A 14,087-nucleotide genomic window follows, 5' to 3' on the forward strand; every position below is an offset into this window, starting at 1 on the left:
GTATTCAGATTCATTTCAGATTATGTCGAGACAGGACACAATCAGATATTATTTGGAATATAACCTTAGCTCGATAAGAAATTAGTGATCATATAGGCTATCCTATTTGAATAATAACACTCACGGTAAAACTCGTAGATCTAGGTCTAATTATCATTGCAAATTTGTTCCAATTCGAACAAATATAAGACTATTTATATACTATACTATACTATATACTATTTTCTTATATCCCACAACTACATTTTGATGTTCATTTTCTTAAAATATTTTTAAAACAACTATAAACATAATGGAATTAAACTCATGCAACCCCAGGAGAGGGCGCCAAAGTATAATTTCTCGAGCAGTTCAATTTTAATGATAGATAAGGCTTCTGGAACTAGCCAGTGTTAATGCAATAGAGTATCAATTAATAATTCATTTTAACTGTGTTGCCCTTATTTCCAACAAAATACAATTATGTGGTATTTGCATTTTTTATGAAATATTACTGATCTGTGGTGGTACACCTGTACTGTATTTAAAAATTGAAAAACATAATTTAATGAAACTTTAATTTGAGATGCTGCGTGGTACTGTATACTTTTATACTCGTGCATTTGCATTAAATGAATGTTACTTGAGACAAATTCACCTCATCAGCAACACAAATCCAAACCCATTTTTTACTTTTTCACTGGCCCACACAACTGTGTCCTGCCCCACTGGTATTTCTCTAGAGCGCAACATTTATAAAATACCAATGGCATAGAGTCTACTAAGTGAACATATGGACAATTTGCGCTGTGGGGCATTGTGCGTAGATTATTATATAATTGCATCGACAGCAAGTTAACACAATTTTATTGTCAGGCGATACTTCATGCGTATAGGCCTACTTGGCTGAGATGAAAACAAAGTTGTAGGCTACACACACGCACAAATGTTTTTTTTTTTTTTTTTTTTTCAGAAGCTGAACGTATGTCAAATGTATGATTCCTCACTTACAATGACCTGGATTCAGAGGGCTATTATCCGAGATAGAAATACAATTTAATCATTTGGATGTGTTTATAATCCGGTTCCTCAGTCATCCTAATACTAATTCAGATAATGCAGTTCGAGGCTTCAATGGGATACGGACAAGACAAAAGGTTTATTGAGCATCACTTGCAGGCTGGCTAAACGATACCATTTGAATCTTTGAACTGGGAGACCAGCTTGATAATGTGGCTATTCATAAGACCTGCATTTAGAACCAGAGGGAAAGAAAAATCTTCTTGAACAAGCTCAATTGAGCAGTTTCATTTATTATTATTTTTTTTTTACATTTATTTATTTATACTTATCCAGGGCGATTTACAGAGAATTAATGCATGACAAAAATCACCGTACAAAGTAGGCAGTATACATTTTATTTTGCAGTCATGGCAGTTTTGAATGGCAGAAGGACATTTGCAATCTTGTTCGTTTTAACCGTCAGCTCCGTTTTCATATTTTGTGAGTATTTGATATATTTTCCCGTAATTCTCCAGTGCTCTTGGCCAGAGACAAGACATATGGGACGCGGGAAGAATGTCCAGACTCTTAACGCGTTATTCCTGTCGGATACTCACCTCCTTGGAGCAATCAGCGGACACTGGTTCGATAAACTCCGAAGGTCAGTTGCTGAAATGAAATTAAAACAGGTATTAACTCTTATTTTATGTGAACCGGACATAGATGAGATGGGTATTTTATGCAGCTCTTTAGGGAGAATGCAAAAAATACCACACCAGACCGGTGTTAATTGTCAGTTGTTTAATGAAAGCATGGAGAAAAACGCAGGAGTTTGCTTTATTGTGCTGTATGCGATTTTCACGCTCTAAAACGTACTTTTAAACTGAGTTATATGTTTTAAAGGAGCTAGTATGCCTCATATTTCTAAAAGGTAAATATTATATTTAGTCAAGAGCATAACTACCTATTGTATGTATACTATTTTCAGGAAGTTTGAAATTATGTTAATATGCTTATGTTCTAAGTATGTTGTGTTGCAAAAATGCTGATCCTTTGGGTCAGTATGGGCATGCTTTTATTTATATGTAAAGAAATCTGAAATAAGTCTATCTTATAGGGCACAGTGGAATATATACAGACAGGTGACAAATTAAAGGAGAAACCTGAATAAATGAGTGGAGAACTCAAGGAATGCATATGCTTAAATACAGGTATACTGCATGATACAATTTAGCAATTAACATCCTATCATCCTCTGTGGCATGTATGAAAATACTGAGCAGGCCCATTTTATCTCAATTTTAGATCAAGATGGCAAGAAGAAAAGATCTAAGTGACTTTGAAAAATGGTTCATTATTGGGGCATAGATGGCAGGAGCTTCAGTCACAAAGACTGCTCAACTGGCTAGTGTTTCAATAGGAACAGTGACTAAAGTGAAATCTGTATTTAGATCTATGGGAAAGACAGTACGTAAATAGGTTTGGAAATTGTGGTTGAAAGTGAACATTAAATGACCGTGGTGCTCATGTGTTAGTGTGATATGTAAGGAGAAACAGAAGAGCAACTCTCCCTCAGGTGACTGAGAATGTCAATGCAGGACGTGATCAGACTATGTCAGCAAGAACAGTTCATTGACAACTACAATGAGAGGGATATTATAGTAAGGTTGCTGTGCATAAACCTCTCATTACAAAGACAAATGCACATTTGAGAGTTCAGTGGTGCAAAAACCATAGGCACTGGTCTACATAGACATGGAAAAAGTGGTCAGATGAGTCATCCTTCACCATATTCTCGACAAGTGGGTGAGTGCATTTGAAGCATACACCAAGAGAACGGTACAGGCTTGAATGCTTGACCTCTGCATTGAGGGGGTCTGGTGGCTCTGTTATGCTGTAGCTGGCATTTTCCTGGCATGGTTTGGGTCCACTTGTCCCCTTAAAGGGAAGGGTCACTGCAAATCGATACAAAGTTATTCTGAGGGATCGCCTTTATCCTATGATGTGATCACATTTCTATCCTGATGGGAGTGGTCTCTTCCAGGATGACAATGCCCCATCCACAGGGCACAAGAAAGTCACTGAATGGTTTGATGAGCATTAAAATTATGTGAATCATATGCTATGGCCTTCGCAGTCACCAGATCTCAGTCCAATTGAACCCCTATAGGAGATTTTGGACAGACGTTTTAGACAGCGCTCTCCACCACCATCATCAAAACACCAAATGAGGGAATATCTTCCATTCCCCCAGTAGAGTTCCAGAGACTTAGAATCTATGCCAAGGTGAATTGAAGCTGTTCTGGTAGCTCGTTGTGGCCCAATATACCTTTCTAAGACACTTCATGTTGGTTTTTCCTTTAATTTGTCACCTGTCTGTACATATAGTTTATTTAATAACAAACCAAATTAATTATTTTTAGTTCTACCTACAAAAACAAACAAATGATGCCATATACACTGCTAAAGCAACAAAGGAGTGTTTCAAAGCCAAAAACCGGAAAATTCTTGACTGGTCAATCGTTCATCCGATTTGACTTTAATTGAACATGCATTGTATATGCTTAAGAGAAAACCTTTGGGGCAACTATCCCCGAAACACACAGGAGCTGACATTGGCTACAGTACAGGCCTGCCAGAGCATCACCAGAGAAGATACCCAGCTCCAGGTGATGTCTGTGGGTCACAGACTTCAAGCAGGCATTGCATGCAAAGGATATGCGACAAAGTATTAAATGTGACTTTCTTTCATTTACGTAACATTAATGTTTCCCAAGCGTTACAGTGCCATGAAATAATGGGGCTATCGTTTTCATTTTGATAATCCTGTATGGGACTGCAGAGTCGTACATGGAATATCTTTAGCCTGGAGAATTAAGCTTAATCTCCTTAGATTGTTAAATCAATACCAGTTAAATGCAGATAATATCATTATTAAATCGGCACAGCTATGAAATTGTCTGCAGGCCAAATTTAAGCAGCAATTTTGCAGCCCTCTGTTAATAAAAGGATGGCAGTATGAAGCAATGCTGTTACTTCTTGAACCTTTGAGTACTAGGGATTTACTCGGCAGCAATGATCTGTACATTTCTGCCTTTGGTTGATCATTTTATCCTCTCTTCAATGGTGAAGCCTCGGTAAATCCTACCATACAGTACAGGTAGGCTTGTCTCCCCTGTCGGGCTCACAACATATGATATTGTGATCATTTATAATGTTATGTGTTATTATTGATAACTGACCATACATATTTTGTGAAAGCCCATGGTTGTTAATAGGTGGTGGTTGGGAATTTGGATGAAGGCATGGGCAGTAAACATGTTCTGCTATTGGCACTGCCATTGCTCTTGTTCAGTCTTTACACTGTGTCTGTTGTAAAAAAAATTTATCACTTATTGCCCTTTTAGCTTTTATACCATTTTTGATAAGCATATGAAAGTATAGGCACAAGTCGAATAGAAACAAAAAACCAAACTGCATCAACGTCTTTTCCCCCTGCACAAAGCAAAACGTGTTTAGCTTTGGTTGATTAAATCTTCAGGTGGTGGCTACAAATAAGCAGAGAGCATCAAATCAAGAAGTCCCAGAATAAAGAATTTGGATGTTTGGATGCAGTCAATAATGGTGGAAGGATGCAAAGTGACTGGCAATTATATTAAAGTCCATTGGCAATAAGGGTATGTGTAAGTTGATACAGCTCATATCATTTACATTTTAGGCATTTAAGAGAAGCAGCTTACACAGGTCATGTTATTTCTACATAGAGTCCATATATATACAGCTGGATATGCAGTATTTACTGAAGAAATTCAAGTTCAGTACCTTACTCAAGAGTACAAGAGCTGTCCCCCACCTGGGATTCAAACTTGCAGCATTAGAGTTACGTGCTCAATTCATTCAGTTGCAGCTCACATCAAGTTTAAAACTTTGGCAGTAGTCTACAGAGCAGCGAATGGGATAGCTCCGTAATACCTCCGGTTGATCTCCAAACCGTACACAATGGCCAGATCTCTCTGTTTTGCAACTATGGGGCATCTGGCTCTCCCTTCCTTGTGTAGTGGAATGCCCACAGCAGCGGAATGAACTTCCCACGGAAGTCAGACAGCAGAATCGCTGGCCGTCTTCCAACACAAACTGAAGACTCACACCTTCAAACTGCATCTGTTCCCATCCCCTAACACTCTTTTTTATGTAAATACTTGTGAATACAAGATTTTAACACTATGCTTTGTGGTTTTATATGGATGTTAGCTGCATGAATTTATCATTTGCATTTGAGTTTTAAACTTAAATTCAGTGCTGTAATGATGTTGAACAGAAACTTGCTGGTCTGGGAATGCTGTTAGCCTGGCCAATCACTGTTGCTCACATAATTCAGCTGGATGCACTTCATGTTCTCTTACAGTGTAAGTTGCGCCGGAAAAGCACATCTGCTAAATGAATGTAAAGATGATTGACAGCTCTGTGTTGTCCCACAGGGAATGGCAGATGGAAAGGGCCTTTCAGACAGCGCTGTGGCTGCTGCGGCCAGAAGTGGTTTTCATTTTAGGGGACATCTTCGATGAGGGCAAGTGCAGCTCAGCCAAGGTACAATTTTTGGCCGTGCTCAGTTCCACAAATAGGAGACACTGCAAAGCATCCTTGAGATAATCTATGAAAAGTGCTCAACAAATCAACTGTATTATTATTATTTAAAATTAATTTGGAGAAGAAAGTTAACACAATTGCTAGTCTTCCCGAGATTAGTCAAGCCTTGGTTTTATAGAATGTGGGTCACGGGTTGATGCTTTTTACTTACGGTATGGTTTAAGCGGGGTGTCGATAGAGGCTGTGATGCATTGTGCTCTCTAGTGCCCCCTGAGTGAGGACACCGGAACTGCTCCCTCCACAGGACTGGGAGGATGATGTCCGGCGCTTCCAGCAGATTTTCCGTCACCCCAACGACACAGAGCTGGTAGTCCTCACTGGAAACCATGACATTGGCTTCCATTATGAGTAAGTTCAGGGGTTGCAGAGGGAGGCAGTGGCAGGGAATACAATTCATTGTAGCCAGGTTTCCCAGACCTGGAGGCCCACAACAGCTGCCAGTCCTTGTGCTAGCATAACTGAAAATCCCTTTGGATGAAAACAACGTTGGTGTAGGGTCTTTTATGCAGTTGGATGGAGATCCCCAACTGTATATGTGAGTCAAGAGCCAAGCTCTATGCCAATGTATGGACTTGCAAAAGTCCATGCACAGGCCAAAGCTGATCTACCTACTATTTCTAAGAACCCCAGAAAATATTAATTCCCAAATAGATTAAGGGGACATTACAGGAGATTAGGTGTACATTGTAGTTTCCCAGGAGGGTAGAGATAAGTTGATCTTTACTAGGCGTGTTAACACTTCATATCAGGGCATTATGGGCCATTTGTAACATTAGGTAATAAGAGCTGGACTGGAAATTCTCATTTTAAAACCATGTGTTTAGAGCAAGTACATTGTCCCTCAGGCCTCATTAAGGGTCAGGGTAAGCACATTATTAGCCCTGGAGTGGAGTGAGCTAATAAGAGTCCCTCTCTTTTCCGTGACAGGATGAATTGGGAAAAGCTGCAGCGGTTCGAGAAGGTCTTCAATGCCAACTCTGCCAGGATCATCACAAAGAAAGGAGTGAAGTGAGGGGATTTAACTCCCTAACAGAATACCCTTTGCAGTAATAGCTCCCAAACACCTGTTTTGGCTTTCTGTGAATTGATTGGTTGTGCAATTCCCATGCATTGAGCTGACGAAGGCAGAGAGATGTGACAGTTCCAGGAGTGCTCTGTTGGTAGCCGCATAGAGAGAGAGAGAGAGAGAGAGAGAGAGAGAGAGAGCACCCGCACCAACACAAAAACAAATAAGCACCTTCACCCTTCCCCCTTCAACCTCTGCATTGTAAAAGCATTTACACAGTGTGTGTGTGTGTGTGTGTGTGTGTGTGTGTACTTTATAGAACTATTTGTTTTGTTGAACAATGATTAATGTCAAAATTAATGTAATATTAAATAAACACTCAACGACTGCTGTACTGCATTGAGATCAATAATAAATAAATAGATCATAAATAGTGTGACAAAGTCAAATTGGAGACTAAATATGGAAGGTATACGTTTGAAAAACATTAAATTCCACTGTGATAACTGACTAGCGTTATATACAGTAGGTCGCCCCTCAACACTGCTTGTCTGGCACTGCTGCTTAGGATATGGAACAGAATGAGGGGGAGTAAATTCAGAGATATGAAAATGCAGCTACATTTCAGATAAAATTCAACCCTAGTTGTAGCCGGCAGCCCTGCAGGGACTGTGCACAATTGGCTTTGCATCACCCAAGAAATATAAGGGAGGGATTCAGTCAGTGGAGATAGCCCATGACTTGCTCTCTGCACCTGTGTATGATTGGGTCTCCTCCACCCCTGCTCTGCATGCATGTGGCTTGTGACTATGGTGTGAACATATGCAGTTGGCTGTTTCTTCGGAGAACCGTGAGTTGTCTTCACTGTCCTGAGCCAGTTCATATACGACCCTGGCAGGGAATTCAACTTTCTAAATTTGGAATTCAACATTCCAAATTTGTGTGGGATTTGAGATGCCAAATTTATTAAAAAAAAAAAAAAAATACAGCTTCATTGTTGTTACTTGTGACATCAAGGAATAAGTGCTGATTTTGATTCTGTTTTCGCTTTAGTTTTCTGCTGGTGAACAGCGTGGCAATGGAGGGGGACGGCTGCCCAATCTGCCACGCTGTGGAGAATGAGCTCTTCTGGCTCTCTGAAGCACTCAACTGTTCTATGCAGGTAGCCGTTTCTCTCTCTCTCTCCCTCTCACACACACACACACACACATACCCACACGTGAACGTGCACCCACACACAGTCAATAGTATACACCCCACAGTAACCTCAGTGATGTGGTTTTGAAACATTTTATCCTATTCTGAGGTCATTGGCATTCTCTCTGGTTGGAATAAATACATTCCTAAGAGTCAGAAAGCCACCATCTGTCCTTCAGTATAATTAGTAACAAGCAAATGAGTCTGAGGTTTAATTTAATCCCTATTTTAATCTGGCTTTCACAGTTGCATGTTTTTCAGGTTTTTTTTGCCTGCTTAAGAACACCAAAAGCTAGGAGCTGGAAACTGGACCATTCAGAAATTCAGGGTTTCAGTACTGTGACCAGAACCTTTCCTGTTGCTTTCTCTGATATGATATCTGTAGCACGGAGACATCTATATTAGAATTGCTCTCCAAACAAGAAGTGCTCAGTTAGACCTCCTGTATTGTTCTGGCATATGATAATGACTGCTTGGAGGTTCAGTCAGAATGCTTTGTTCTTTGTTAAAATGGATGTTCATGTCCTTTGTTTTCTCCAAAAAGGACAAACTGGCCTATGAGTTAGTGTGGAAATGCTGTCCATGTGTACTTATCTACAAATATGTACAAAATAAACTGTCCCTGAACAAAATTCAATTCCACAATTACCCTCATCAGTGGGGTAGAACATTAAATATTGCATACAGATGACACTATTAACAACTTTATGTTTCCTGTATTATGCATCTGATCACTGTACAGTACAGTATAAACTGAAAAAAAACAGTAGTATTGCACACAATTTTGTACAGATGTGTGTGTGTCCTTGGAAGACTTAGTTTGCTGACATCACTGTATTGTGCATCCTCGCCTTGAAATATAAAACGCAAGCAGTGTAAATGATGCTTTAAATCTCGACTTCAGTCGGAACTGAAGAAGGAGCACTGCTGTGACACGGCACAGTTTTCCTCCACACCACCCATTATCCTACAGGTATGAGAACAGCTGGCATACTGTGTGTTCAAGTGTGTGTGCATGTGCACATGTCCATTTGTGTTATGTTCACATCATGTGTATTTGTGTTAATGAGCAGATGAACTTATTAAAGTGGCCACTGGGCACATAATTTTAGTCAATCAATAAGATCCTAACCAAGAACTCAATCATAAAAAACACTACACTACAAAGCCTACAGAGTGCCACAAAGAGTTGAGTGAGAATTTCACTTCAGTCTCCATCACAGCACTAGTTATAATCTTCAGTTAAATGCCCTTTAATGATGCAGCTAAAAAGACAATCAAAACCTGGATCTGAGGAACTTAGTGGGACTCCTGGAGTGTGTAGTGTATGACACTTCTTACTTAACTCAATATTATAGGCACACAGCAAAATGTAGAACTACAGTAGAACTGTCTGTTTGTTCAACTGCAGGGAAGGTTGAAGGTCTCCAGGTTCAGCTGGTGTAGGCCAAGGAAATCAAAAAATTATTTTTGATTTCAACAAAAGAATGTCCCAGAACCTCATTATAATAGATATAAAATATTGTTTCAGATGCACAATGAGAATAGGTGGAGTTAGCTAAATGTCTACTCTAGGCATTTCATTTAGTTCCGTCTGTGTTTTGAAGCAATACACTCTCTTGTCCTATGCAATGTAGTGTGACCTTCCTCCATGCAGCATTACCCTCTCTACCGCACCAGTGACTCAAACTGCACGGGGCAGGATGCTGCGCCTGCAGGAAAGCGCCATCTGCAGTTCACAGAGCAGTATGACGTGCTGTCTCAGGAGGCCACTCACAAGGTGGGTTGCTAGAGGACACGCGCAGTTGATTATTCCACTGAGCACAAATTCTTTAAAGACATCTCAGTTGAAAAAGGTTTAGATGCAGATATTTGCTAATATTTTTACCTGTACAGTGGTTTGCAGTGATTGTAAAGAACCGTGCTGTGCAGTTATTCAACAAAAATGTTTTTTCTTCTGCTGTTCATATCTTAATATTACACAATGCAGAAATGTACATTCCTGAGGTCTATATCAAATAAGATAATGTTGCTGCAGTCATTGAAGTTAAGTAAAGATTTGTCTTGCTACTGTTCAAACACGTGACGTTGTACCTAACACACTGGGCATCTGTGCCCAGTAATTATTATACATCTATACATGAATAATTGTACAATAAATGAATCAGTGGCGAGTTGGTTGAGATGTATTTTATACCCCTACCATTTTCAGTTACTTTGGTGGTTCCAGCCCCGCCTTATCCTAAGTGGCCACACCCACAGCGCATGTGAAGTCATCCATGGGAACAAGTACCTTGAAGTCAGCGTCCCCTCCTTCAGCTGGCGAAACAGAAATAATCCCAGTTTCATTCTGGTAAAGTCCAACCTGTGCTATCAGCAGGGTTGCCAGAATAGTGTGAAATGTGTTTCTTTTATTTGTGTTTTACAATATTAAATGTAACACTGAAATGATTTAGAAAAATGTTTTGTTTCCAATATTGATTTAGTTTTTCAGTCCTAATGATTGACAATGATAGTTAAATGGTGGCCTTTTGCAGAAAGTTATGATCAGCTTTAAATGTGCATCTGTGTATATGTGTATCCAGATAAAAACGTCAGTGTCAGTATCATACCTGATATCGTGGCCATTACATTTATCTCATTTGGTAAATAAATAAATGAAAAGGTATCAAAAGAAAATAAAGATCTCCGACACCTGCTGTAATATCATGGAGTGAAGCGCTATAACATCAGCCACTCTGGTTTCTACAACCCATTCACCAATCCCGACCGAGCAGCAGCGGAGCGACCCGTTCTTCTTTCCTTTCCCCCGCCCCAGGGTACGTTCTCCTCGGCCGACTTCCTCCTGTCCAAGTGCTTCCTCCCCGAAGAGAGCAGCGTCATAGCCATCTACTGCGCCACAGGCATGGCTGTGCCGCTCCTGGTCCTGCTTCACTTCTACCTGTTCAAGGGTTCGCCGCAGTTCACCAGCGCACTGGTCTGACCTCCCACGCCCAGCCTCCTCCACCAGAGAGACACACGTGCTGTATTACTGCTTTATAGTCATATGTGCTTGCAGGTGGGCCAAGGAAAATCCCACCAACAGCAGAACCCCTATTTTGCCCTAGAACACTTAAACAGAATGCACTTTCCTACGATTAGTCACTCAAGAGTGGAATTTAGAAGTAACAGTAACATTTTCTATGAAGCTCATATCTATACTGCAATACAAGCATCAGTACAGTAGATGTGCGCTTCGTTCATGCTACCAGAATTTCAGACTTTAAATCTTGTTTGTCCTTGTTTGTCCCTGCTGCTAATAGAGCTAATATGCTAATAGATAAAATAAACTTGGTTGTGCAGCTGATGAAGGCACCTGAAGCTCGCTAGAGCCAGTTTGTAATGACACAAATTCAAGAAGAAAAGTCAGGCAATAAAGTGAACTTGAAGCAATACAGGCTAATGGTACACTACATTAGGGTGAGTTTCTGTCATTACAATTGTAAATTAAGCATTGAGGAACTGTGGGTGATTATCCACACACATATGTGCTGCTAAAGGTTTTTCATGTTCTAAAATGTACACCAGACCATACTTTTGAGGACCTCTGCATAATTTTGTGCTTACAGCTGACGTTGAGATAATCCTATCTGATTGTACTCAGCCATTTACAAATGCCTTTGCAACTGCGGTTTCCGTGCAATCAAGGGAAGTATAAATCTCTCATTTATTTGCATCATTCTACACACGTTCATGTATGTGTGTGTATGTACACAGTCACCTTCCATAGATATGCATACATGTAGGCACACATATATAACTATGTATAATTGTACATATATATTTATATACATAAATTTACATGTACATATATTTATATAGATGTGCGCATATGTACTTTCCTGCGCGTACATAATGCATCTGCAAGCACGATCATATTATGTACACATGCGCGCGCACACACACACACCCTCTTTCTTACACTTCGCAAATGTACTTATGCAAAAAAGTTGGTTCCTATTAAAACAACACCAGGTTGCAATTTGGACTTTGATGAGTTTCCAATGTTTTAAAGCTGAAAATCGTAAACAAAAACATAACAGAAATAACAGAAAAATGAAGGCATGTCACTGCCACATCTGGCCATCTCTGTAGGTAAGTGGTTAAATTTTGCATAATGTGTACAGGAATTTTTTTTTCCTATTTTTTTTACTAAAGAGCAATTCATTTTATAAACCAGAAAAAACTAAGGTCTACAGAGAATGTCCCTACCTGCAGTCTTCTCCTGCCGATAGTTTGACATCAAGCTGTACAGCGCAGTCAAAAACATACTTACATCTGAGCTCATTGTACAGGTACAGCCATAATCAAGGCACAGATCTTCTACAAGTAGTTTCTTCGAATAAAGTTGTACAAAACAATATTACATTTTAAGGTCCGTGCAAGGTGATCAACCTTATACGGTCCGTACAAGATAAAACCAAAAAATATATATTTATGTATATATTTTTATATGGGACTATTGTCCAAGAAGATCAAAAGAAAAAAGATCACCTGTGGACACGTCAAAGTGAGTGTGGTAGTTTTTCTTCCTAGATACAGCAGGCATGAAGCAGTGACTACTCTATAGCCTGAGGTTCTAAGAGATTCAGAAAACCCCCTAGTTCCCCTCCCACACCCCCCCCCACGCCCACCCCCCAACCGCCCTCCTCTACATCCGCGCCCTGTAGAGGAAGTCAGGATCTTCTCAGTCGACCCGCAACTCGGAACGCTAAAAAACCGTGATGGTAATAAATACAGTGGTGCTACATCGTGTGTACACTTCCTCACCGGTTTTAAGAAACCTGATGCAAAAGTGCATTTCATCTTCGTCTTTTTCCCCCAACACCCCCCAATCAAGTACTCTTCAGTGTTGAAAACAATAAAAATCAGAGGCCCTGTGCGGAGGCGGGTCGCCAGGTAGGGCTGGGCCCCACGCGAGCGCCGTCCGCCAGACGGACCCTCCTCCAGCTCGTCCGCTCGCTGGCAAAGTCCAGGTCCGACAACGACGGCAATGGCATAGAGTGAAACGAAAACAGAGATTACAAAAAACAGAGGTAGCCACAGGCTTAATGGAATGACGTAAAAAGGCATGATAAAGGAATAGTGAAGCACTTGTCTTGCTTCCGTCCCCTCCTCACATTAAAGATAAAATGGAGTAGAGAATGGCTTTAAATAAAAAAAGACTAAGTAATGGCGGAATCCACTGATGCACATCAGTAGTACGCGCTGTCTCAGCGCTGGAGGCTGTTCTGGGGAGTGGGGGGCCAGGTCGGCAGGGCACAGGCCGCCCCCCTCATCACAAGAGCTCGTAAATGCGCAGGTGCATCCTCTGGATGATGTCCCGGCAGTCTTTGAAGACGCGGCGGATGTTCTCTGTGTCCACGGCACAGGTGAAGTGGGGGTAGCAGTAGTGGCCGCCGTCTCCGCTGGCTGTGCAGATCCTCTGTAGTGTAGGAAGAGCGGGATATCAGGGGGCTACACAACGCATAATAACATGCATGCACACACACAGCACCACAGCACTTACACACACAGATGCTCGCACACAGCACCATGGCACACACACACACACACACAGCACCACAGCACACACAGTACGCACAAATGTGCAACATACAAATATAAAATACAACTCACTCACACACCCAACAATGTATTACCAATGTCAAAAGTTTAAAATAGTAAATGTAAAAATTCTGAATTTAATTTAAGTTTTACATTTTCTTAAAATGATTAAAGACCCTATGTAACCACTTTTCCCAGCACAGTTTTAAAGTGCAAATTAAGCCTCTAGTTTCTAGTTTACTTTTCGAAAGTTTATTAACAAGAAAACAACACATTTTACTTTCATGTAAAGTGTGTTTTTTATAAACAGGGTAGCTAGAAGACTGACTGTTCTTTCTGCACTCACTTCAAGATCACTTCTGATTGGCCAGCTCGTTACACAGCCGCTGATTGGTTAGAAAGTAAATCCCCATAAGGCAAAGTAAGTCTCCCAAAGACAAATGCCAAATCCCCCTGTAGTGGGCAGTATAAGAACTTAAAGTAATTTAAAATTCCAACAGAATAATATCTTAATATTTTTCCTCTTTTAGTTATTTATTTTTTTTTTACATAAAATTTTATTTTGATTAGTATTTTGAAGTATTTTGATTGCAGAGTCTTTAAACATTTTACAATCTTACGCCGGGCACCCACCGCACTGAGCGTAAGCAGCACGGCGCGGCGCGTAGCG

The 14,087-nt window shown here is 40.5% G+C and overlaps 2 protein-coding genes across 6 annotated transcripts in view; one reads left to right on the plus strand and one right to left on the minus strand.

Annotated features, from left to right (window-relative positions):
- Window positions 1–1,171: 1,171 nt before the first annotated feature.
- On the plus strand, window positions 1,172–11,804 carry mppe1 (metallophosphoesterase 1). 4 transcript variants are annotated; one of them, XM_035415739.1, is made up of 10 exons: window positions 1,172–1,380; window positions 1,518–1,642; window positions 5,460–5,568; window positions 5,873–5,976; window positions 6,556–6,636; window positions 7,688–7,796; window positions 8,736–8,804; window positions 9,489–9,611; window positions 10,044–10,184; window positions 10,650–11,804. In XM_035415739.1, the coding sequence occupies exons 2-10, from the start codon at window positions 1,542–1,544 to the stop codon at window positions 10,812–10,814; spliced, it is 1,002 nt and encodes a 333-aa protein (XP_035271630.1). In that variant the 5' UTR covers window positions 1,172–1,380; window positions 1,518–1,541; the 3' UTR covers window positions 10,815–11,804. The 4 variants fall into 4 exon arrangements, 3 of the variants coding, with proteins under 3 accessions (XP_035271630.1, XP_035271628.1, XP_035271629.1); XR_004765004.1 differs by having other exon boundaries at window positions 1,172–1,642; window positions 9,469–9,611; window positions 10,650–10,786; XM_035415737.1 differs by having other exon boundaries at window positions 1,172–1,642.
- Window positions 11,805–12,507: 703 nt separating this feature from the next.
- The window catches only part of gnal (guanine nucleotide binding protein (G protein), alpha activating activity polypeptide, olfactory type), a 65,583-nt gene continuing 64,003 nt past the window's right edge, over window positions 12,508–14,087 (minus strand). For both annotated transcript variants that reach the window (XM_035415735.1, XM_035415736.1), the window contains exon 12: window positions 12,508–13,295. In XM_035415735.1, coding sequence (XP_035271626.1) covers window positions 13,149–13,295 — 147 coding nt within the window. In that variant the 3' untranslated portion in view covers window positions 12,508–13,148. The remainder of the gene's footprint in view (window positions 13,296–14,087) is intronic.

Source organism: Anguilla anguilla, chromosome 4 (genome assembly GCF_013347855.1).
Source record: "Anguilla anguilla isolate fAngAng1 chromosome 4, fAngAng1.pri, whole genome shotgun sequence".
In the NCBI taxonomy this organism is placed as follows: Eukaryota; Metazoa; Chordata; class Actinopteri; order Anguilliformes; family Anguillidae; genus Anguilla; species Anguilla anguilla.

What these genes read in the sequence shown, in the direction of transcription:
- mppe1 (XM_035415737.1), top strand. Translation starts at nt 1,359, where the DNA reads ATGACAAAAATCACCGTACAAAGTAGGCAGTATACATTTTATTTTGCA. An exon ending in GCAAGTGCAGCTCAGCCAAG is followed by an intron (nt 5,569 to 5,872) that starts GTACAATTTTTG and finishes CTCCCTCCACAG; the next exon opens with GACTGGGAGGATGATGTCCG. An exon ending in ATCACAAAGAAAGGAGTGAA is followed by an intron (nt 6,637 to 7,687) that starts GTGAGGGGATTT and finishes TTTTCGCTTTAG; the next exon opens with TTTTCTGCTGGTGAACAGCG.